Below are 25983 nucleotides of genomic sequence, written 5' to 3'. Positions count from 1 at the left end.
AAAAAGAAAAAGAAAAAGAAAAAGGAAGAAAACGCTCAGGCTCTACCCTTCAGGGCTGGGCGCGAGATGACGGACATGGATTTCTACCAATTGTATGAGGCTTCTTCGCACGAGGTTCTCGCCAAGGAAATATCAAGAGCTGGCCAATGAGAGCGTCACTATTTCAGCCAGCGGCGACCAATGGAAGAAGGAGAGAGGGGATTGGTCGCCGCCTGTGATGGCTGACCAATAGGAGCTCGCTGAGCCGCGGCTGGAGCGGGACTCTGTCCCGGAGAGTTGTTTGGCGCGGGCGCGGTGAGTTTTGCACGGTAACGACTGCAGAAGTCGCGGTCGGTCTGGGCGTCCGACTTGGTCCCTGCAGTTTAATGTGAGGCGGATCCCTGCTTCTCCTCGGGGGCCTCTGGATGCCGATTGTCTTCCCGCGGCCCGTGCCTGGTCGCGGGGCCTAGTCAGGTAGGCTGAAGGCGGGTTGGGAACTCGGTGGTCTCCTTCGGCGCGGGATAAGGACCTCGAACCTTTTTCCTTCCGTCTCGAGGAATTGGGGGGTCGGGGGAGAGAAAGGCGGAAACGACGAGCTCCCCGGAAGGAGCTGAAACGGGTTTCTGCATGCGCCGGTTGCGGGCCCCATACGGAGTAGTTCTGCAGGGGCCGCCCGTGCTGCTCCAGCCTTAGGTACTTACTCATTGGCCCTGATCACTCGCTGTTTTAACAGAACTGAAGTTTTAACTACCACCGCGCCAGCGTCACTGTGACGGAAGTATTTTCAGTTCCTCTTCTGCAGGTGAACAGGCTTGGATAGACAGGTTAGGAAACAAAATTCAGGTTTTCCAAGTACTAAAGGGGGGAGCCTGAATTTGAACCCAGGTCAGACTGAATCCCCACGGCCTCCCGACATCCTGTGTGTTGGAACCGCCTCCTGGTTCCAAAGCTTCTTGTAACATGGCAGATGTGAAATTCACGTTTTGAGGGCCGCTGACATTTCGTGGCCATCACACTCGCGTTTCTGTGACGTACCGCCCGTAAAGAAGGCTTCGGGCCCGTGGGTTTATTTTAGACAAAATCCTAGGTTCGTGCACAGGATTTGGGGGAAAGGTCGTGTTTATTGCTTTCTACCAGTGCGATTGAGGAACCAACTTAATTGTAAACTTTAAATAGCCGCCTGTAAGAAGCAGTGTTCGGAGTGGACAGTCGTGTGTCCCTGGATTCTGCCTTTATTGATCCGATCCTGCCTCTTGTTTACATAAATCTAAAGTAATGTCTCTAGAGTGCATCTATAAGTAACTCAGGCATGCTTGTTTGTGACGTCTCCCTCTGGAGCCCGGACTGCCCTCAAATTTGAGGCACTCCTGTCTCTCTGCCCCTCTAAGGATGGAATTACTGTTGACACTGAGCAGCTGCAGTTATCTTTTTAAGATAACAAGAACCACATTAAAAGCATTACTTTATGTGTTTTTGAGGAGTAGTGAAGAATTATTATTATTATTATTTTTCTTTTAGCAAACCTTTTTTTTGCATTAAAAAGTTAAAATTGCTAGATTTTTGTTTTTGTTTTAATAGAAGTCTACTGGATACTGGAGTTTTAGGAATGTATAGGTCCTGGTAAGTTCTTAGTTGTAGTTTTGGTTTATCATTTGGAGTTTTTTCCCTGTGTTTTGAGAAATAGAGGATGCAGCACCAGCCGTGAAGTCAATGCTGTGTGGGATTCTCTGCTGTTACCCTCCAGTTGAACTCGGAGCTGGTTGCTCTCGAGGCATGAGATGGGAGGAAATTTCATTTTAAAATATAGAACCATGCTGAAAATTAGAGTAAGACGTTCTGTGCATTCATTACTCAGATCTAGTGAGTCTTAGACTTTATTTTTTTAGTTAATTAAATGTATTTATTAGGACAAGGTTTTGCTAAGTAGCTCAGGTTACTGAAACCTGCTTTGTAGTTGAGGCTAACCCAGCTCACCATTCTGCCTCTGCCCTCACGCTGTTGGTGCCTGGATTACAGGTATATCACCAAGCCCAGCAGGCTCCCCTTCGGTGTAATTGCATATGTGCCAGGATTCATCCAAATACCTGTGTGTACTAGGCTAGCACCAAGCCTCAGGCCCCCAGTCTCACTTCTTCTGTGGCTTGGCTGTTTTGCTAAAAAGAATCTTAAAAATCCTGAAAGACTGGTTATATCAACTGTGTAACTTTTTTTTTTTTTTTTTTTTTTTTCCCCTCGAGACAGGGTTTCTCTGTAGCTTTGGAGCCTGTCCTAGAACTCACTTTGTAGACCAGGCTGGCCTCGAACTCACAGAGATCCAGCTGCTTGTGCCTCCCGAGTGCTGGGATTACAAGCGTGCCCCACCACCGCCTGGCTGTAACATTTTTTTAACCTATTTTACTAATATGTTTTACAAATACTGTGTCCTTAGTGATGGCTCATGAAGCAATGGACTGTGATCTTCAAGTACCATCCGATGGTACTTCAGAACAGGCGACTCCAGCTGAAGTCACCAGCCAAGGGGCACCTCTCCTCCAGCCTACAGTTGCTGAAGTGGTCAATAGCCAAGGGGGAACACTTGATCAGCCTGCACCCGCTGAAGTAGTCAGCAGCCAAGATGGACTGCCCCACACACAGCCTGTGCCACCGGCATCCATTGATTTGACAGAGGAAGTCGAGCTCTCAGAAGGAAATATGGAGACTGGCAATCCAGGAACTTCAGAGGAGCATAGACGGGGGTCTGGTGCTAACCAGGCTGTCCGAGCTGCTACGGCAGTTTCAATGAACAACTTCATCAGTGGGCTGCAGAGACTTCATAACATGCTGGAATTGCTGAGACCTCCACCTTCAAACCACAGTGTGGGGCCAGTGAGGATGAGGAGAAGAGCAGGATCCATTTTGAGGGCAAGAACTGGAGGGTCTCAGAGGCCACATGGTGCCAGGTAAAATATAAGTTAAATTATTGATGCCACTCTATGAATTGTGGAACTCAGATTCTGGTCACACCCCCAGTGCTACCAAAGTTAACTTTTCAGAATCCTCACTTCCCGGTAGATTGGATAAAATTAGTACTTGCCTTGTTTACTTCTTCTAGTATTGAGTGGATGGTTTCAGTGGTTTGCTTTGAAAGCTAGAGGAAGTTTGTAAGCAACAGTGTTTATTGATGGTTGGCCCCTTTATTTATTTCTTTATTTATTGTGTACAGTGTTCTGTCTGCATGTATGCCTGCAGGCCAGAAGAGGGCACCAGATCTTATTATAGATGGTTACAAGCTACCATGTTGCTGGGAATTGAACTCATGACCTGGAAGAGCAGCCAGTGCTCTTAACCTCTGAGCCATCTTATCCCAACCCCACCCCTTTTATTTTTTATTTAAAATGTTTTCAAAATATATATGGAATGTGTGCATACCTTCGTGTGCATGGGTATTGAGGCAGGGTCTCAGTTGAGCCTAGAATTCTCCCATGTGGCTAGTTTAGCTAACTATCTTGCTCTGGGAATCTCTTGTCTCCATGAATTACAAGTGGCCCTCTCCACATTTCCCTATCCACATTTACACATGTTCTGGGTATTTGAATTCTGGTCCTTATGCTTGAATGGCAGGTGATTTACCTGCTGAGCCATCTCCCCAACTATGGTGTGCCCTCCCCCCTTTAAGATTTATTTATTTTTAAATTCTGGGCATTTTGGTGCATGCCTTTAATCCCAGCCCTTGGCAAGCAGATCTCTGTGAGCTTGAAGTTAGCATGGTCTACATAGACCCTGTCTCAAAAAACAAAACAAATTTTTAATTTAATTATGGGAGGTGGATTGTAGAATAGATGTTGAAAGATGTGTCAGCCAAGCTATTTGACTGATAACCATGTAACTTCTCTGCAAAGTGAGTAAACTTAAAAGTCCAAGGCTCTACAGTTTATTGGAAAGAACATGCATTCTGTAACAAGATAAATATGATACTAAAACATTTTTCTCTGTAACTGAATTTTCCTAAAACTGGACTTAGGAATTACATTTTTCTTTGTTTGAAAGTAGGGGTTTTTTTGGTTTGTTTGTTTTTACATGTACTTATCTGTGTGTATGTATATGAGCACACTCAGGCCACAGCATGGATGTGTAGGTTAGAAGACAATTGGCTGGGGGTTGGTTCTATCCTACTTTATGAGACCCCAGTGAAACTCAAGTGATTGACTTGCTCAGCCATCTCACCAGCATTGGGTAGGGTGTTTTGGTTGGTTGGTTTTGGTGATTTTTTTTTCAATGAGATAATGTCTTATTATGTAGCTCAGGCTGGTCTGGTAACAGCCTGCTTTCACTTTCTGAGCGCTGAAATTGTAAGTGTTGCCACCATGCTGGCTTCTGAATTTCTGAAATTTCAGTGAATTTCTTGCTAAAGTGTTTGCCATTGACTCATCTGATAGACTCCTTGGGGCCAAAATGAGCAGCTTCTGCCTTAGACCTAGCTAAGAGGCTAATTTGGGGAAAAAATTAAATAGCTGATCTTCCCAACAGACCCCTAAGCCAAGGTTACAAACTCTGTTCTGCTTGATTCTAGCTGCCAAAGCCATCATTCATTCATCAAATACTATAATTCTAATATGTAAAATTGAATTTTATCCTAGAGATAGATCAGAGTACCTGTTATCACACAGCTAAGGAAGATTAGGACTATTGATGATAAAGAAAATTTAAATGTGTGAAGAACAGGGTGGGCTGAAGAGATGGCTCAGCACTTGGCTGCTCTTCCAGAGGACCTGGGTTTGATTCCTAGTATTCACCTAGCTGCCAACAACCATCTGTAGCCCCATTACCAAAGTACCTGATGTCCCTCTTCTGGCCTTTTACTACTTACTTATAGGTGGTTTACAGATATACATGCAGGCAAAGTGCCATAAATGTAAAAAAAAAAAAAAAAAAAAAAAAATCGTAAGAGGTCAGCTATGTGTGGTACATACCCATAATCCCAACACTTTTTAGTTCCATAATCAGGATACTTCATCTCAAACAAAGCCAGGCCATGGTGATGCATGCCTTTAATCCCTGCACTTGGGGAGTCAGAGACAGGTAGACCTCTGTGAGTTCAAGGCCAGCCTGTTTGAAGCTACATAGTGAGACCCTGTTTAAAAATGGGGTGGGGAGGACACAAAGTGTTTTTATGAAATTCTTTAGGATTGGAGCTAGAGATCCAGCCCAGGAACTCTGGACCTTGTGTTTACTAGGCATTTTACCAAAAAATAGCAGAATAAGGACTCCAGAAAATTCTCTCCTTCGAGTAGTGAGCAGTAAGGTGCCAGTAGAATATGAATCACGTTTTTATAACTGAGGATTAACCAGATGTCTATAGTAATCTAGGGATGAGTAGTAAAGAAAACACGTGAATCTTGGTCCTTCTTGTAGTGTTCCCTATTCTCATCCCTTTGTCCAGACCCATGGTAGCCTTGAAAATAGACTGACAGCCACCATGGGGACCTCAGTGCTGTCGGAATACAAGGTCTGTTTGGAGAGAATCCTCATTATGTGATCTGCTTGGTGGTTGGTTGCCTAAAAGACCCCATGATTAAAGTATATTTAGCCAGTATTTGCCTAATCTATTTTTTTTCTTAAAGTTTTATTTTTAAGAATTTGTTTTTATTATTTTAAATTATGTGTCTGTGGGGGTCTTGTGTGTAGGTATATGCATAAGGGTCCAGGTACTCAAGAAGGCTAGAGGCGTTGGATCCCCTAGAACTGGAATTACAGATGGTTGTGAGCCTCCATGTGGGTGCAGGGAACTGAACCCTGGTTCTCTGGAAGACTCTTAACCACTGAGCTATCTTTCCAGCCCAGTTAGATTTATTTTCAAATATATGATTATTTGCCTATGAGCATGTATATGTACGGTGTGTGTGTGTGTGTGTGCGCGGGTGTGTGTGTGTGTGTGTGCGCGAGTGTGTGTGTGCGCGAGTGTGTGTGTGTGCGCGCATGCTGGTGCCTATCAAAGTCGGGTGTGGCATCAGATCTACTAAAAGTGGAGTTACCGATAGTTGTAAGCTGCAATGCGGGGGCTAGGAAACAAACCCAGCTCCTTTGTAAGAGCACCAAGTGCTGTTTGTTACCTACTGAGCCGTCTCTCTAGCCCTGTAATGGTTTTCACTCAGCTTTTGAAATAGATTGAAATAACTAGGAATTGTCTTCATCATCAGAGATTATTCTTGCAATGATGGTGCGTTGTACTATAATTCTTTTGTTTATGTACATACAGGTTGAGAACACCATTGTATGCCTACTTTCAGGTAAGCAGGTCTCAGCCCTATATACCAGCCACTGCTCCTGATTCAGAGACTAGGAATGTGACATCAGGTACTGAGTCTGACAGTGACAGCTTTGCAGAGAATGAAGAGGTTGTTGTCCAGACAGAACAACCTGAAGCTAATGTTCCAGGTCTGTATTTTATTCAGATTTGTATTCCCAAAATAAATCCTCCTAGCATAGATAGCTTTCACTGGCTATGGTGGCATTAAAAGACTTTGATCTGTCTCATAATTTTCTGTGATTTGTGTTCTGACAAATCAGTCCCTTTGTAATGACACTTTACATTCCCTTTCGCTTTTTTATACTTAAATGATCTACCTGAGATAGTTACTGACTGCCATGTTAAGGCAATTATTAGATCCCTTTAATAATGGCTAGACCAAGAGTAGGCTAACACCTCCAAAATGTCTCTTGATGCCAGAGTTCAGGGGTACATCATTTTTAAAGAAATTTTAGAAGGAATTGGTATCTATCTTTTCCCAGAATTAGCAGTATTTTCCAGGTACAGCATGACAGTCACTGATGTCTGCATTCTCTAGTTGTTTTAGCTTGCACACGTTTAATTATTTTGGCTAATACATTTGGACCCTGGTCAGGGTCATGGACAGTCCCCAAAGTATTGCCCAGGTGGATGTGGCTGGAAGGCTGTAATAGGACGATGTGAATGCAAGGTCAGCTTGGGTTACATAATGATAAATTCAGCAGTCTGGAGTTGTGACTTTCATCTCTTAGTATATTGTATTTTGTATGAATTGAATATTATTTAGCAGTTGGTGAACAGAGACTCCCTAAAGTAGATATCTTGTTTACATTTTAAATGCACTAATACCCAGATTATATTCTTTCTATGCCTTTTCCCTTAAAAATTTTTTTAGATATTTTTAAAAATTTACTTTATGTTTATGAATGTTTTGTTTGCACATATGTATGTGTACCATGTACATACCTTTGCCCAAGGTGGTCAGAACAGTGCTTTGGATTCTCTGAAACTAGAGTTATATCAATGGTTGTGAGCCACCATATGGCTGCTGGGAACTGAACCCCGGTCCTCTGCAAGATCAGCAAGTGCTCTTAACTGCTTAGCCATATCTCCAGACCCTGTTTTTGGTCTTTTGGTTTTTGAAGACAAGGTTTCTCTGTGTTACAGCTCTGGCTGTCCTGAAACTCACTTTGTAGTCCAGGCTGGCCTCAGAGTCAAAGAGATCTGCTTGCTTCTGCTTCTTGAGTGCTGAGATTGAAGGCGTGCACCACCACTTCCCAGCCATGGTGTCTTACTGTAGCATGTGTAGTTATTTTTACTGCATGTTCCTCATTGTCCTTTGGAATTGCTGGTAGGAATAATTTTATGCCCAAGATGATTAGAAAAACTTTTTTTTTAACTGTGGTGGTGGGGCACACCTTTAATCCCAGCACTTGGGAGGCAGAGGCAGGTGGATCTCCAAGTTCAAGGCCAGCCTGGTCCACAGAGCAAGTTCCAGGACAGCCAGGGCTACACAGAGAAACCCTGTCTCGAAAAACAAACATATATATTGAAAAAGATGATAATTAATCAACTGTAAAGAGCAACTTTAAAACTATTGAGGAATTTTTAATGTAAACTAGATTATCTATTATTAGATGGTATTAATGAATTACTATTAATTATTCAAGGTATGTTAATGATACAGTGTTTATATGAAAAAGTTTTTAGTAGTATTGTAAAGTATTTTACAAGTGTATTGACACTTTAAGGTTTGTCTGGTATTCAAACATACACAAAACAATGTAATAGGGCTTAAGATAAGTTTTATTTGTATATGTGTACTGCGTATATGCCTACTGCTCAAGAGGATATCGTGTTCTCTGGAACTGAAGTTAGCATGGCTGTGAGCTATCATGTGGATGCTAGGAACTAAACCTGAGTTTTCTGCAAAAATAACCAGTGCTCTAAACCACTGAGCCATATCTCTGGCCACTGATTTGCTTTTTAAATTGGATATTTGTGGGTAACGCTGTTTTGTCTACTTATGGAATGTCCAAAATAAGTAAATAGTAACAAGAAATCACTGATGCTATATGGTAGAATTGACATCCTTTTGCAAGAATACTGTAAATTCAGATGGACAACTGAGGTGAGGCTTCTGTTAGCTTCTTGTACCTAACTTCTGTCTTTTATATATTGTCTATGCTACTGTTTCTGGATACAACTTGGCAGAACAAGGAGTTATCTCAACAGAGCAAGAAGCTACATCTGTCACAGGAGGTGATGCAGTTCCTGAAGCGGTAACATGAATTTTCTTCCTTTTCCCCATGTTCATTTGTCTTGATATAAGACCTTAACTGAAGTTAGTCTGGCTTTTAACGTAGGATCCTCCTACGTTAGGGTTTTAAGCATATCCACATCCAGTTTGAACATCCTTTTAAATGAAATTTAAAGTTTTCATTTTAAATGAGCCTACAGGTTAAATTGGAAAGCTTTTTTTTTTTTTTTTTTTTTTTTTTTTTTTTTGGTTTTTCGAGACAGGGTTTCTCTGTGTAGCTTTTTGCATCTTTCCTGGGACTCACTTGGTAGCCCAGGCTGGCCTTGAACTCACAGAGACCTGCCTTCCTCTGCCTCCTGAGTGTTGGGATTAAAGGCGTGCGCCACCACCGCCTGGCAAATTGGAAAGCTTTGCAGGCTTTGTGGATGAGAATTCCAGATGTGATTTCTATTTCAGTTATTCATTGTGTGATTGCTTCTTGCTTTTTTTTTTTTTTTTTTTTTACTTTTTCTTTTTCCTCCTTTTTCCTTTTTCTTTTTTCTTCCTGAGACAAGGTTTCTCTGCGTAGCCCTGGCTGTCTTGGAACTCACCACCAGGCACTGTTTAGTGTGTTCGTTTGTTTCAGGACAGTTCTTGCTATGTAGCCCAAACAGGCCTTGTTTTAGTAATTTGTATGTTTTTCATCATAGGATACATTTTAGTCAACTCCCTGTTATGCACACTTTGCTCTTTTTTCCCTCCTTTTAAAGTTTTTCTGATATAAGTCAAGAACATTTTTGGACAGTTAAAAAATAATTGTGATTATATTCATGAGATATATTTCTAGCAGAGATTGCTATATGAAAGGAAAGTATGTTTTAATTTTGATAAATGAGACTTGCATTTGAAAATTTATGCAACCTAATACCCACAGCAACAGTATGTAAGCATGTCTGGTACTCACTCAGTACTCCTGGTCAGGTGGTCTCTGAATTTGTAGCAATGCTCCTGTCTCGGCCTCCCAAATGCTGAGATAATAAACATATATCCACAGTAGTGATTGATATCATCAGGTAGCAAGTCATGCCTGTGTAGTAAATAAAGTTTGTTTAGTTGCATTTAGTAACTATAAATGATTGCTTATTTATCAGTGTGTGTATTTTGTTAAGATTTTTATGTTTTTTGTTTTCTCATATTTACCTTTGACTGGAATGGCTATAGAAGTTGATGATCAGTTTAATTTTGCATGTATAAAGAACCTCCTTGATACTCGGGAGGCAGAGGTAGGCAGATCTCTATGAGTTCAAAGAAAACCTGGTCTACAGAGTATGTTCCAGGAGAGCCAAAGCTGTTATTCAGAAAACAACTATCTTTTTCTATCAAAAAATAAAAAATAAAAAAATTTTAAAAAGAACCTTCTGGACTTGAACAAGGTTGACACCAATAGACATGCTAATGTAGAAGAGGGAAAGCTGATGAGTGAGTCTTCACCCTAGACAAAGAACTGTAGGCAACTAAGGAACGGTGAAAGCAGGAGAATGGTCTTCTCTGGAGGAGCACACCAACTGGTGATCTAGTGTGGGATGGTCAGCCCTGAAAACAACACACAAGTGACATCATGTGGACTGAGCAGGTTGTGTTTATATTTTATGTGTGTGTTCTGTATACATACATACACATACATGTATATATCCACACATGCACATGTGTAACAACAATTAAAAAGAAAGAGGACATACATGGGGGAGTTAGTAGTGCACTGTGAAGCAAGACCCTGTCTTCAAAAAGTAAAACTACCTACTATCTGGTGTTGATTGTTGGTTAACATGGTGGTTTCCAGATGTTTTTTTGCTTCACTTTCTATAGCTTTGGACTGGTAACTGTGTTTCTTTGTTTGAATTGGAAAAGAAAGAGAATAAAAGAATTTTGTAAGATCAAAAATGGGAGGCCAGAGAGGTAGCTCTTCTACTGGTAAAGGCACGCCCTGAGACTCACTTTGTGGACAAAGAACCAACCCCAAAAGTTGTCTTCTTAACCCCACATGAAATAATGAATGAATGAAAACAAAAGGAATGTCAGGTGTGGTGGTACATGCTTGTAATCCCAGCACTCAAAAGGCTAAGTTGAGAGAATCTGAATTTGAGGCTAGTGTGGTTCAATATTCAGGCCCTTTCTCAACAACAGCAAAAAAAAAAGAAAAGAAAAAAAATCAGTATTACTGGGATGTTAGCTTAATGGTAAAAGACATGTTTAGCATGTATCAGGTTCCACTCCAGGGGCTGGAGAGATGACTTAGCAGTTCAGAGTATTGGCTACTCTTCCCGAGGACCAGGGGTTCAATTCCCAGCACCCACATGGCAGCTCACCACTGTCTGTAATTCAAGTTCCAGTGGATCTTACTCCCTCACAAAGATATACAGATCAAACACCAATGCATATCAAAATTAAAAAAAAAAAGTTCCATCTCACCCTCCAGAAGGAGATAGTATATATAGTAGACAATGTATATTTTGTCAGATTGTATTTTATAAAAAACGACATGTGTGTAGTAGGTGTTGCACATTCTTTGCAGCATTTCAGTTAGATGTATATCATTTTGGTGCAGTTTTATTTAGTAGTTTGCACACGAGACTTGTTTTTGCACTTTCTCACTTGGATGCATTTCGATTTTCATCCAGCAGTCTCCCCAGAAACCCAAGGTTCTACCTTCTGTGGATGATGAAGAAGGGGAAACTTGTACAATATGTTTGGAGCAGTGGACCAGTGCTGGGGACCACCGGCTCTCAGCCTTACGCTGTGGGCACCTCTTTGGATATAGATGCATTTCTAAGTGGCTCAAAGGACAAACACGAAAATGTCCTCAGGTAAGGACTGTAAACAAGGACTATGCATCAAATCAGAATCCCTCGAACCTTACTGATTGTGTCTCATTGGACTTTTTAGTGCAACAAGAAAGCCAAGCACAGTGACATCGTTGTCCTTTATGCCCGATCCCTCAGAGCTTTGGACACTAATGAACAGGAGCGTATAAAAAGGTAGGTAAAGGGCTGGAGAGGTAGTTTAGTGGGTAAAGGCACTCGCTCCCAAGCCTTACTCAGAAAATTGAATAACCAGGTCCGATATGATGAAGAGAAAGGTCCTCTGACCTCCACACGGGTGTGTATATACACAACACATGTGATGAAGCAGGGGAAACGTTTTAAAATCTGCCTAGCTAGAGTTTCTTGACTTCTTGTTTGTTTGTTACTTGGGGGTTTTGTGTGTGTGTGTTTTTGTTTTCAAGACAGTAAGTATCTCTGTATAGCCCTGATTATCCTGGAACTCACTCTGTAAAGCAAGCTGGCTTCAAATTCACAGAGATCCGCCTGCCTCTGCCTCTCCTGAGTGGTGAAATTAAAGGTGTGCACCACCACTGCTGCCTGGCTAGACTTCTCCAGTTCTCTATGGTGCCTGTTTAACCGCTCTGCTACCTGTACAAACCTTCGGCTCCTCTTAGGACTAGGAGGATGCACATATTCAGTGTGAGGTCCTTTTCTTTATCCAGAGGCACTCTTTGCTTCTTCTTAAACATATCTGATGAGGAAATTCTTCATCTACTTTTGTTAAGACTCTGGGGTTTTACTTACTTCTGACTTGGGATTTCTTTTTTTTTTTTTTTTTTTAATTTTTTTTTTTAAAGATTTATTTATTTATTATGTGTACAGCATATATGCCTGCAGGCCAGAAGATGGCACCAGATCTCATTACAGATGGTTGTGAGCCACCATGTGGTTGCTGGGAATTGAACTCAGGACCTCTGGAAGAGTATTCGGTGCTCTTAACCACTGAGCCATCTCTCCAGCCCCTGACTTGGGATTTTTGAGGGTCATTGAAGTTATGATCTTAGACAGTGTTTATTACATAATCACATTCTACATGTGTTTGTTGTCTATACAGCATTAAAAATGTGAGACTGGGAGCCAGAGGTGGTGATACAGGCCTTTAATCCCAGTACTCAGGAGGCAGAAGCAGGCAGATCTCTGAGTTTGAGGCCAGCCTGGTCTGTATAGAGTTCTAAGATAGCCATGGTTACATAGACCATGTCTCCAAAAAATAAATGTGAGGATAAGGGTGGGAAGTATAGCTTGGTGGTAGAGCACTTGCTTAACATTGCAAGGCCCTGGGTTTCATCTGAGCACTGGGAGATAAAATGAAATGACTCATCTTTTTATTTGTTTGTTTGGGTGGTTTGGTTTGGTTTAGGAATTTTTTTTTTTGAGACAGACTCTTATTATGTACCTCTGGCTGTCCTGGAACTCACTTATGTAGATCAGGCTGGCCTTAAACTCAGAGATCTGCCTGTTTCTGCTCCAAGTGCTAGGATTAAAGGCATGTACCACCATGCCCAGCTAAGACTCAGCCCTTTATCTTTTTTTTTTTTTGTAAGGTTGAAGCTGCACACTATGACACCTATGGTAGTTTCAGATGCTCAGGCAAGAGGATTGCTGGAGTCGAGAGTTTAGGGCCACCCTGCACTGCATAGGTTCATCCTCATCTCAGTCAGTGGTTGAGAGTAGTGGCGGCTCTTGCAGAGGACCAGCTTCCATCCCTCACAGCTACATTGGACAGCTCACAACCATCTTTAACTCTAGTTCCAGAGGATCTGATAATGTCATCAGGATGGCATGGGGCACTGCATGCATGTGATATATACAGATAAACTGAGGCGTGCCCACACACACCCAAAAGAATTTATTTATTTAGGGTTTTTTCAAGATAATGTTTCTCTATGTAACAGCTCTGGCTGTCTGGGAACTCACTTTGTAGACCATACTCGTCTCAAACTCATAAGAGATCTGCCTGCTTATGCCTTCCAAGTGCTGGGATAAAGGCATGCCCTACCACAGTCATAAATTTAAAAATAAAATTTTATAAGAAATCCCCATCTTGGATTATAGAGATGGATGTCTCAGTGGTTAAGAGCACTTAACTGCTTTTGGAGAAGACCTGAGTTGAATTTCCCATCACCCTCATGGTGGCCTACAACTATCTGAATCTCTGGTTCAAGGAATCCAATGCTGCCTTCTGACTTTGGGCAGCAGACATGCCCATGGTACATGGAGATTCATACAGGCAAAACATTCATATATATTTAAGGAAAATAAATAAGTCTTGAAAGAAGAAAAAAAGCCGGGCGGTGGTGGTGGTGGTGGTGGTGGTGGTGGTGGCGGCGGCGGCAGTGGCAGTGGTGCATGCCTTTAATCCCAGCAGTTGGGAGGCCGAGACAGGTGGATCCCTGTAAGTTTGAGGCCAGCCTGGTCTATAGAGTGAGATCCAGGAAAGGCACAAAGCTACACAGAAAAACCCTGTCTCAAAACAACAAATCCCATCTCAAATAAAAACAAAGCTGGCATGTCTCTTAGTTGGTGAAGCACTTGCCTAGTATGCCAAAAGCCCCAGATTCAAGCCCCATAACAGCATAAACTTGGTGAGGTAGTATGTTGTAATTCTAGCAGTAGGGAGGAAGAGACATAAGGATCAAGAGTTCAGAGTCAGCCTAGGATGCATGAGACCAAAGCTCAAAGACAAAAAGGTTCACATATTTGATGTTTTGTTTGTATTTGGAGACAGTCGTACTCTTAACCCAGGGTGGCCTAGAACTTCCAGTGGTCCTTCTGCCTTAGTCTCCCAAGTGCTAGAATTTCCAGGGCACACCACCATTTCTGGCTTGGCACGTTCTGAGTGGTCCTCTTTTTGATTTGTGTAACTCTTCCCTTTAAAATAGCATTCTTTGGAGAAGATGTTAAGTACAGTTTGCACATACAGTATTTGTAAAAAAAAAAAAAAATGCTTTTGTAAGTGCTAAATAGTTGCTAATAACACCACTTAAAATATGATTTAAGTACATTAAAACTAATGGTGCATTAGCTATTGAGATGGCTCAGTCGATCAAAGCATTTGTTATGCAAGCATAAAGACCTGAATTTGATCACTGGAATCTTTAGTAGAAGGAGAAAACCCACTTGTAAAGTTATCCTGTGATTTCTATACATACATAGTGGGGCACACAAGCACCACGTTCTCACATAGTAAGAATTTTGTTTTCAAATGCTGACATATTCATGGGAAGTAGAAGCAGGAGAATCACAAGTTTGAGGCTCACTTGGCTTAGCATGCACAAAGCCCTGGGATCTATGGCAAAAACAAAGGGAAGAAGAATGCCTAGCAAGTTCCACACTGCCTGTGCTACGTAGGCCCTTCTCTTGAAAGAACAGGAAGACTAAAGTTTAAAATATCCACCACTGAGCAAATAGCAATGCAGACATGTATTCATTTGGGAGGTTGTGAAACCTTTAAGAGGCCAAGATTGACTGAAGGAAATGGTGCACTGAGCAGGGAGGGCCTTAGGAGTTAACCTACTTAAGTTCTAGCCTGACTTCTTTACTTCCTGGTCAGCAGACATGTAAGCGAGCTTTCGTAGCGCCACGGTTGCCATGATGTTACCTCATACTGTGAGCCCAAACAAACCTTTCCTCAGATTGTTTCTTGTTGAGTATTTTAGTCACAGCAATGATAAAATTGTACTTACAGATGTTTAACACAAATACAGTTATCCTACTCCAGGCAGTTATTATTTTAAAAAAGGACATATGCAAAGGTTCACTTAATGAAGATGATTTATGTTGTTAATAATCTAGGTCAAGTAGATTAATGAGTTGAATAAACTGACATCTGTGTGGTATAATATTAGACATTGCAAAAAATGTTTTAAGTATACACACATCACATAGAAACATTGTGACTACATTTGGTAAATATTTCCTTCCTTGTTTTTGCTCACTTGCTTCACAGGTTTGTTTTGTTTTTATTTTGTTTTCTTGGTGGAGCAAAGTCCCTGCACTGGGGAGGCAGGCTGGAAGAGTTCAAGTCAGTGTGCAGTGACTCCCCATTTGCCCAGACCATAAAATCATTCATTTAAACACATACATTTGCATGTACTTAAACATAATGTCAAAATAGGAAACAAAAAAGCTAGAACAAAATTCCGCGTCGCTGAAATAGCAAAGAGAAAGATATAAAAGCTAAAATGACAGTGCTGCCCTTGTTTATTTCTTGAGAAATTAATAAAGAATCCCCAAACTATTACTTCGACTGATGGCATTAAGACAAAAGAAAAATCAGATGAGACCAAATGCAGTGGCACATTCCTGTAATGCCAGCAGCTAAGGAAAGGGTGAGGTGTGTGCCCGTTTCATGTTGAAAAGCTTTGTAACGTTCTGGCTTGGGGTCGCAGTTCAGCTCCCGAGCCTGTTCTGCAGCCCTGATCCATCTACAAGTACATTGTCACCAATCAGGATTCAGGGATAGGGACTTTCCTCGTAACATCTCTGGTATATGTATTCTCTTCTCATTGGTTGGTTTACTCAAGTGTAGCCAGGTGGCTTTCCCGCCATTCTGGTCTCAACTTACCAACCAGGATGTCAGTTACCCAGGGGGTGTGGGGAGGTCTTGGGAACTTAAACTCTATTTGACCCTTATTCAAAATGGAAGTTCTATCCAGAATGGCTTCATTTGGTTCCTTCTTACACTGGGATGTCTTCCGTAGCTTTCCCAATACTCATCTGCCTCTGGGTTTTCCCTTCTAGTGACTTACTGAATGAACAAATGCTCAGGAAGCAGGCTGAGTTAGAATCTGCCCAGTGCCGGCTCCAACTTCAGGTCCTCGTTGATAAATGCACTAAACTCAGTAACCGTGTCCAGGTGAGTTTGTCCTTTCTAACTCAAAAGTTTTTGGAATCAGAATTAAAGAGAAGAGCAATTTAAGAGGAATCAAATTACATGAGTTGATCTCAATTTGCCCAAACCTATATCTATGGATTCTATGAGGGCTTCAGGCACAGTGCAACCACTAAGGACTATCAGTATTTGATGGTTTTCTGCATTCTTTATTCTGTTACTTGGAGAAATACTCTGAAATGCAGTTCTTTAAGGTTCATGGTAACATTTTCATGATTGGAAAGAAATCTTTTATCCAATCAAGAAATCATTATTGGGGGCTGGAGAGATAACTGAGCAGTTAAGAGCACTGGCTGGAGAGAACCTAGGTTAAATCTTAGCACCCACCTGGCAGCTCACAACTGTCTATAAGTCCAGTTCCAGGATACCTGACACCCTCATACAGACATACATGTAGGCAAAACATCAATGCATATAAGTGAAACATTAAACCATTCTTGAGGGGGAAATAAAAGCTTTCATTTACAGTCTGTTTCCTTGTAGTCCTTAGAAACCCTTATTATGCAGCATCAGAATCAAGTTATGCAGCAGAACTGTGGCTCCCAAGCACGTTGGGGGAACTGCATACCCTCCAGCCAGAACCAGCATAAATACCACTTTCAGAAGACCTTCACAGTGTCTCAGACAGGGAACTGCCGAATCATGGCATATTCTGATGGTTTGAGCTGCCTAGTGGTATCACAGCCTTCTCCTCAGTCCTCCTTCGTTCCAGGTAAACAATTCAGAACTTCATCTTTTGTGTTCATTGTTAGATACTACTTGCTTCTCCTCTGTCTTTGAAGAACCTTGGGCTCAGCAGTGGTTAAGCACTGGACCAGGCTATCTCCTCACTTCCTTTCTGTCAATTTCCTGTTAACTGGATGCAAGCACTCCGGGCGCTACAGAGATGCTGCTTTCATTAGTGGCACAGGCCTTAATCCAGCACCTGACAGGCAGGTGCAGACAGACCGGTATGAGTTCCAGGCCAGGCTAGCCTCTTCTACACAGCAAATTACAGGAAAGCTAGGACTGCATAGAGACCCTGTCTCATAACAAACAAAAAACATACCTTTCATAGCTAGGTCTACTGGCATACACACACACATCAGGAGGTTGAGGCAGAAGTGTGAGGCCACTGTGGTCTACATAGTGAGACCCTGTTTCGGACAAACAGAAAATGTCTCTTTCAGCTACAAATAGTTGTTTTATCACTGCACAGGCTATTGCCTTCCTTTAAAAAAATTCTTTCATGTCTGTTGCTTTTATTTTGCAAATTCCATTCATCAAGAATGTAGAAATAACTAGTAATCATGTGAATGTGAGAAAGGAAGTGTGGGTCATTGATGTAGTCCAAGGAGAATATTCCCTTATTAATATATATTAATGGGGGGCTGAAGAGATAACTCAGTGGTTAAGAGTACTTGCTCTGTCAGACCGGAAAGTGGTAGGTACTCTCTTGGTGTTCGTAGTTCAACGCCTAGCACTCATGTTAGGTGTCTCATAACCATCACCTATACTTCTAATTCCAGCTCCAGGGAATCTATTGGCCTCTTCTGGCTTCCTTGGGCACCGACATTCATGTGCATATACCCACATAAAGAAAACACACATAGATAATAAAGCTGGAACTGGAGAGAAGGTTAAAAAGCAGTAAATTTCATTAACTGTTACTCCAGAGGACCCTGGTTCAATTCCCAACTACCCGTGTGGCAACTCACAAATATCATAAACTGTAACTCTAGTTCAGGAGATCTGGCACCCTTTTTCTGGCCTCCAAGGGCACTAGGCATACACATGGTACATATCATATATGCAGGCAAAGCAAAATATAAATATAAAAAATAAAATTTGCCAGGGCTGGAGAGATGTCTCAGTGGCTAAGAGCACTGGCTGCTTGGTTCAGATCCTAGCACCCACATGATGGCTCACAACCATCCCTAACTTTAGTTCCAGGGGATCCAGTGAGTGCCCTCTTATGACCTCTGTGAGTACCATACAGGCATGTGGTGCACATGCATACATATAGGTAAGGCACCCATACTTATAAAATAAAATAAATCTTTAAAAAAAATTGCCGGGGACTGGAGAGATGGCTCATAGTTTAAGAACACTGACTACTCATCCAGAGGTCCAGAGTTCAATTCCCAGCACCCACATGGTGGCTGACCTGTAATGAGATATGGTGCCCTCTTCTGGCCTGCAGGCATACATGCTGTATACATAATAAATAAATACATCTTTAAAAAAAAATTGCTGGCCGGGCGGTGGTGGCGCACGCCTGTAATCCCAGCACTTGGGAGGAAGAGGCAGATGGATCTCTGTGAGTTCAAGGCCAGCCTGGTCTACAGAGTGAGTTCCAGGACAGGCTCCAAAGCTACAGAGAAACCCTGTCTCAAAAAACCAAAAAAAAAAAAAAAAAAAAAATTGCCATCTTAGTTTCTCCAACCCCTTGTCTCTGGTCTTTATTGCTCATATCCCTTTTACATCTTGAATTATCTCTCTTGTAGATAAATTATGCTTAATTTTTGTCTAGACAACTTAATTTGTTTTGGCTATTTGAGACTGGGTCTTGCTATGTAGACCAGGCTGGCCTCAAATGTGTTGTTGTTGTTGTTGTTATTGTTGTTTGGCTAGAGACAAGGATTTCTGTCTAGCCCTGGTATCCTGGAGCTCAGTAGACCAGTTTGTCCTCGAACTCACAGAGATTAGCCTGCCTCTGCCTCCTGAGTGCTGGGATTAAAAGTGGGTGCACCATCGCTGCCAAGCTACTTTTAATATATATATATATATATAGTTTATTTTTATCTTACGTCCATTGGTGTTTTGCCTGCATGTGTGTCTGTGTGAGGGTGTCAGAAGCCTTGGAATTGGAGTTACAGACAGGTGTGAGCTACCATGTGGGAATTGAACCCAGTTGTTGAGTTCTCTCTCCAGCTTCCCAATATTGCTTTTTTATCTCCCTCCCAAATGCTAGGACTGTACTGATATCCTATCATGCCCAACTATCCCAACAGCTTTACTGAAATATAACTTGTAAAATAAAATTGTACGTATTTAAAGTAGCTTTGATGAGTTTTGTAATCTTTTACCTATCCTTAATCTCTTCTCACTCATAGGCAGCCACTTACCTGCATTTTGTTACTGTGTTGCATTTTCTTGAACTATAGATGAATGGCATCATACAGCCATATGCCTTTTTTGTTTGGCTTTTTTTTGGGCAGGGGGGTTTTTCAAGACAGCGTGTTTTGTTTTTAAGACTCATATTTTTATGTAAATTAAGTTTATTGCTGGGTGGTATTTCATTGTATGTATACATTGTAGATTTGTTTATTCATCTATATTGATGGATATTTGAAATGGATTTTGGTGGGTTTTTTTGTTTGTTTGTTTTGGTTTTTCGAGACAGAGTTTCTCTGTGTAGCTTTGGAGCCTGTCCTGGAAGTCACTTGGTAGCCCAGGCTGGCCTCGAACTCACAGAGATCCACCTGCCTCTGCCTCCCGAGTGCTGGGATTACAGGCGTGCGCCACCGCCTGGCCCTATTTTTTTTTGTTTTTGTTTTTGTTTATGTTTTTGGTTTTTTGTTTTTTTTTTTTTTTGAGCTGAGGATTGGACCCAGGGCCTTACGCTTTCTAGGCAAGCGCTCTACCACTGAGCTAAATCCCAACCTGGATTTTGCTATTTTAAAAGGTATAGCCCTGGGGTGCTGGGCATGGTGGCCCTTTGATTCCAGCATTCAAGGCAGAGACAGGCAGATCTCTGAGTTCAAGACCATCCAGGACAGCCAGGGCAATACAGAGAAACTCATTCTCAAAGTGGGGGGGGGGGGCATATAAACCTGGGGAATAGTCATTTTCATTATTTGACTAGCTACTTTCTTTCTTTCTTTCTTTCTCTCTTTCTCTCTCTCTCTCTCTCTCTCTCTCTCTCTCTTTTCTTTCTTTCTTTCTTTTTTATCTTAGACAGGGTTTCTCTGTGTAGTTTTGGTGCCTGTCCTGGATCTCCCTCTGTAGACCAGGCTGGCCTCAAACTCACAGAGATCCACCTGGCTGTGTCTCCCGAGTACTGGGATTAAAAAAAAAAAAAGGCGTGCGCTACCACCGCCCAGCTGACTAGCTGTTTTCTAAGGACTTGGATTCCAAGAAAGATAAGCAAAGGTGCTAATTACTTTTAAAAAATAGTTTAATTTTGCCATAATTTACTTCTATGTTCCTTTTTTGAACTCTTGCTTGGTAGGCTTTGGTGTTAAGATGTTGAGTACTGCCAACATGAAAAGCACTCAGTATATTCCTATGCATGGAAAGCAGATACGTGGATTAGCTTTCAGCAGTCGATCCAAAGGCCTTCTGCTCTCTGCTTCCTTTGACAATACTGTTAAATTGACCAGGTAAGTGAATCAAGGGTAAGATTAGGCCTGGGCCACTGTGCATCAAATTATTCTTAGTTCTCTTATTGATCTGAGGCATTGTCTCCTTTTAAAAGTATATATGCAACAGGCACATGCCTTTTATCCTAGCACCCAAGAGACAGAGTCAGACAGATCTCCTGAGTTTTAGGCATAGTGAGTTCCAGGATAGCTAGGGCTATAGACAGACTGTCTCAAAATTAATAAAAGTATATAAACCCTGTGTGGTGATTGACACCTGTAACCCGAGCACTTGGGATCCTGAGAGGCATGATGGTTACCATATGTTTGAGGCCAGCCTGGACTACATAGATAATCCGAGAACAGCTTGAACTACAGAGTTAGAACAGAAAAGTGAACATAAAGCTGAGTGTGATAGCAGACGCCTCTAATCCCATCACCTGAATGGTGGAGACGGGGGGTTGGGACCCAAGGTCAGCCTAAGATGAATGAGAGAAAACAAAAGTGACATAGTAGGTCCCTAAGTTAATGGTGTACTGACCTGAATCTGTTGGGCTTTTTTGTTTCTGTAGTGCTGCGAATTGACCCTGGGTCTGGACTATGCTAGACAAGCATTTTATGGTGGCACTATCCATCCACTTTTATTTCTTACTATGAGGTTTAGAGTTACTGTTGTGAGCTGCCATGTGGGCGCTAGGAATTGAACCTGGGTCCTCTGGAAGAACAGTTAACAACTGAGTTAACTCTCCAGCCCCAAATAAAATCTTTTAAAAATGAGTGAAGGTATGCTAGAAAGATGATTTGGTAGTGATGAGCACTGATTGCCCTTCCAGATGACCTAGGTTCAGTTCCCAGCACCCACATGGCCGCTTACAACTGTCTTAACTCCAGTTCCAGGAGATCTAAAACTCTTCCTGGCCTCCTCAGGAAGGGTAATCATATAGTCTACAGACTTGCATGTGGGCAAAACACCCACACACATTAAACAGTAGTAATTTTATAATTTAAATATATATAAATTAAATAGTTAAAACGGGGGGGGCAGACAGGGTGGCACATGTCTTTGGCCCAAGCCCTTGGGAAGCAAAAGCAAAAGGCCAGTCTGGTCTACTCAGCGAGTTCTAGGGCAGCCAGAGCTGCATAGTGAGACCTTATCTCAAAACAACACTAAGGGCAGGGACAAACTGGAGATGTAACACAGTGACAGACTGCTTACTTAGCATGCATTAGTCCCTAGGTTCATTGACTACCACCACAAAAAGTGTGTGTGTTTTTGGGGCGGGGGGATATTGTTGACGGCTACTTCTGGATGGTTGGGTTATAATTTTTGGTTTACCTTATATTTTCTGCTTTTCTGTATTGCTTACTGATTATCGGTGTGACAGTTAACTATAGAGAAAGTAATTCAGTAGAGAAGGGAATGTATCATTTGTGTATTTCTTCAGCTTACCGTTTTACTTCATAGTTCAAAAATTAAGTCTGCAGACCAGAAAACACAAGTGTTTGGAATTGAGAACTATGCAGCTCCCAGAGGAAATATGAAATCCAGATAGTTTAGGGTGCAGATATGTTCTCAATAAATATTACTTTGTTAAATGTTTTATTACTCAACATGATTAGCATTGTATACATGATTTTCTTAATATATAGTGGTAAAAATTTCTTATAACTCCACAGCCTAGAAACAAATACCGTGGTGCAGACTTATAATACGGGACGTCCTGTTTGGAGCTGTTGCTGGTGTCTTGATGAAAACAATTATATCTATGCTGGACTGGCCAATGGTTCAATTCTGATATATGATCTGCGGAATACAAATGCCTATATTCAGGAGTTAGTTCCTCAGAAAGCCAGGTAGGAAAACCTCATTTTTATGTAGATCACAACAGCATTCTTTTAGATTGCTACTATATTCATTCTTTGGAGTGTCGCAACAGTTGACCACCGGTCTTAAGATACAGTACTTTAATCACTTCAGAATCAATAGAATTTGAGGCAGGGTGTGATAGCGTACGTATCCCAGCACTTGGGAGGCAGGAAGATCTCGATGAATTCGAGGACAGCCTGATCTACAGAGCAAATTTTGGGACAGTCAGGACTACACAGAGAAACCCTGTCTTGAAATATCAAAACAAAGTGTATGGTTTGGTAACTTCTGCATAATTAAATTCATAGGAACATGGCTTGCAGGGTGGTGTTTGTGAAAGGATTCTTAGCATATAATATCATTCATAAACTTGGAGTTGGAAATTTAGAAGATCTAACCAAAGTGGGGGGGACAACTACAGGACACACACACACAACACCACCACCACCACCACCACCACCACCACCCTCACCACCCTTAAATCCCACCTAGCACTAGCACTCAGGAGGCAGAAACAGGCTGATCTCTTGAGTTTGGAGGCTAGCAAGTTCCAGAGAAAGTTCCAGGACAGCCAAGAATATACAAAGAAACCTTTTCTCTTTTTTAAAAAAAAAAGTGGGGGGGCAGGTGGTGGTGGCTCATGCCTTTAATCCCAGCACTCAGGAGACAGAGCCAGGCGGATCTCTGTGAGTTCGAGGCCAGCCTGGTCTACAGAGTGAGTTCCAGGAAAGGTGCAAAGCTACAGAGAAACCCTGTCTCGAGAAAAAAAAAAAAAAGAAAGAAAAGAAAAGAAAAGAAAAAATCTAACCAATGCTGGTTGCTTATATCTACAATCCCAGAACTTGGGGGGCTGAGGCAGAAGAATGGTTATGAGTTTATGATGAGAAATTTAGAAAAAAAAATCTTTTTTTTTTTTTTTCTGAGTTAAAATGTGGTTGCTTTAGGCTGTTTTTGTTACAGGGCTTTCTTTTGGAGTATCTAATGTATCCTGTTGAAAGTAGATTCAGAACGTTATGTATATTTCCTTTTTCTTTCTCCTATAGAGATAGCTAATTGTTTTTAGATAGTAAGGAAGATATTCACCCTTCTGAATGTGGCTCAGGTCTCCTAGTCATGAGGTCTGGAGCAACCAAAGTATTGGATTTGGAAATGTGTGTCATGGTTTTCTTTTTTGCCTTCAGATGTCCTTTGGTGTCTCTGTCATACTTACCCAGAGCTGCTGTGGCTGCATTTCCTTATGGTGGGGTCCTGGCTGGAACCTTGGAGAACGCGTCCTTCTGGGAGCTAAAAACAGATTTTTCTCATAAGCCTCATGTGCTGTCCTTGGAGCCCGGGGGCTTTGTAGACTTTCAGACAGAGAGCAGCACTCGACACTGTCTAGTCACATACAGGCCTGGTGAGTTCTGAAGTTCTTAGAGACCTGCTATTTAGAAGACCTTTCCCTTTGAGTGGCTTTGGTAAGCCTCCCCAAGACTGACGGGCTGGTTTGTGCTGAAACCTTTGGTACTCTGAAAGTGATGGTTCCCATCTCCCCACGGAGTCCACTTCCCTGCCGTGTATAGGAAACCTGCCATGTGCTCATCTGCCCCTCGGGTCACCTGAGAAAAGGTCCTCAGTTCCATATCTGAGGCCAGCAAGGTTAAGTCAGACTGACAGCCATGGTTTGGTGGGACAATCTAGGCAGAGGAACTTCACCATCTCCAAATCCAGGAATAGAACTCTGAACAGCTATTAAATTTACAGGATTGTTTTGTTCTCGCCTTAAAAAAAAAATCTGTATTCCTGATGAACCATGTTATGTTGGTGGTCAGTTTAATAAGGGTTTGCCTTTTTAATTTGGTCTTGAGATCTCAAGAGAATGGCTGTAAATTCTAGCCCTGTTCTAATGGGATTCTAGATAGTAATGATTGGTTATGGTATGCCTTTCACAAGATGTGTCTTTGTTCTGACAAGCACCTAATATCTTAAATTCTGACCTGTAACTAGGTATCTCTCTCACAGGAAATTTGGTTTTTTGTTTTTTTGGTTTTTTGGCTGGAAATTTGTTTATACTGGAAGACACCTTTGTTGTGACTCCTACCTGGTCTGAGTCCAATTTATTCCTACCTAGACAGCTACTGTCTGAGAGCCACAGCCAGATCAGAAGATAGATTCAGGGGCTGGAGGGATGGCTCAGCGGTTAAGAGCACTGGCTGCTCTTCCAGAGGTCCTGAGTTCAGTTCCCAGCAACCATATGGTGGCTCACAACCATCTGTAATGAGATCTGGCGCCCTCTTCTGGTGTGCAGTCATACATGCAGGCAGAACATTGTATACATAATAATTTTTGTTTTGTTTTGTTTTTGTTTGTGTTGTTTTTCAAAACAGGGTTTCTCTGTGTAGTTTTGGTGCCTGTCCTGGAGCTCACTCTGTAGACCAGGCTGGCCTCAAACTCACAGAGATCCGCCTGCCTCTGCCTCCCAAGTGCTGGGATTAAAGGCGTGCGCCACCACCACCCGGCTAATTTTTTTTTTTTTTTTTTTTTTTTTTTAAGAAGATAGGTGATACACAGAGGCAGCACATCAAAACTCATAACAAAAGGAAGTTTACTCCTTTTTTAAAAAAAAGATTTTATTATGTATACAGTGTTCTGCCTGCACACCAGAAGAGGGCGCCAGATCTCATTACTGATGGTTGTGAGCCATCATGTGGTTGTTGGGAATTGAATTCAGGACCTCTGTTAGAACAGCCAGTGCTCTTAACCGCTGAGCCATCCCTCCAGCCCCAGGAAGTTTACTACTTAAAGCATGCTTTGTAGGGCCCTTGGGAATAAGAGGAGCCATCTGGGGTACATAAGTTCCATCAGTGGGTGTAGGGGGGGAGGGGAGAGAGCTTGCAGGACTGTGTTTATTAAGGCTTATGGACATTGTCCCTTAAACTTTCTGGGGGGAGGAGGGAATTGGCTATTTTAAAGAAAACGTGAATAGGAGAACTTATTTCTATGACTGATATATCAACCATTGCCTTATTTGTGATCAACAATTTTAGAATGTGTTGAATTTTGACTTAGATGAAGAACAAGTGGAATATAGAGCACTCACATATTTTGTTCTTTCACTGAGACAGTCTTACTATGTACTCCTGGCTCTCTATAGTACCATCAGCCTCAAACTTGCATCAGTCCTTCAGCCTTAGTCTCTAAAGTGCTGGAATTACTGACTCATTAGCTCACTGTGCCTGGCTAATAGAGACACCTCTGTGTACAAGTTAGGCCTACAAGTGGGTTCCATGGTGGGTTGTCAGGTATGTCACATTGACCATCAGAGTGCTCATTTGTGGGTAGGTCTCCTCATTGCACATTTGTTTTATTTGGGAAACTGTTACAGGTACCACTTCTGGCCTTTTGGTTCTTACAAATCACGCTTAGACTTACATAGAAAGCTTGAGGGTCAGGGCTAGAGAAGTGGTCCAGCAGTTAAGAACACTGACTGCTCTTCTGGAGGACCTGAGTTCAATTCCCAGGACCTACATGGCAG

General features: G+C 41.9%; 1 protein-coding gene across 2 annotated transcripts in view; it reads left to right on the top strand.

Annotated features, from left to right (window-relative positions):
• The first annotated feature begins 232 nt into the window (after positions 1-232).
• The window catches only part of Rfwd3 (ring finger and WD repeat domain 3), a 30590-nt gene continuing 4839 nt past the window's right edge, over positions 233-25983 (top strand). Inside the window, exons 1-11 of one of the 2 annotated variants that reach the window (XM_036188448.1) lie at positions 233-453; positions 2408-2918; positions 6215-6393; positions 8459-8526; positions 11165-11347; positions 11427-11518; positions 16109-16223; positions 16743-16971; positions 20473-20623; positions 22280-22456; positions 23651-23865. In XM_036188448.1, the coding sequence (XP_036044341.1) occupies positions 2410-2918; positions 6215-6393; positions 8459-8526; positions 11165-11347; positions 11427-11518; positions 16109-16223; positions 16743-16971; positions 20473-20623; positions 22280-22456; positions 23651-23865 (1918 nt within the window). In that variant the 5' untranslated portion in view covers positions 233-453; positions 2408-2409. Of the gene's footprint in view, positions 454-2407; positions 2919-6214; positions 6394-8458; positions 8527-11161; positions 11348-11426; positions 11519-16108; positions 16224-16742; positions 16972-20472; positions 20624-22279; positions 22457-23650; positions 23866-25983 lie in introns of both variants that reach the window. The other variant, XM_036188447.1, reaches the window with a different exon arrangement.

Source organism: Onychomys torridus, chromosome 5 (genome assembly GCF_903995425.1).
Source record: "Onychomys torridus chromosome 5, mOncTor1.1, whole genome shotgun sequence".
Classification (NCBI taxonomy): domain Eukaryota; kingdom Metazoa; phylum Chordata; class Mammalia; order Rodentia; family Cricetidae; genus Onychomys; species Onychomys torridus.
The sequence above is the reverse complement of the archived record's forward strand: the minus strand, read 5'-3'. Positions and strand labels throughout refer to the sequence as shown.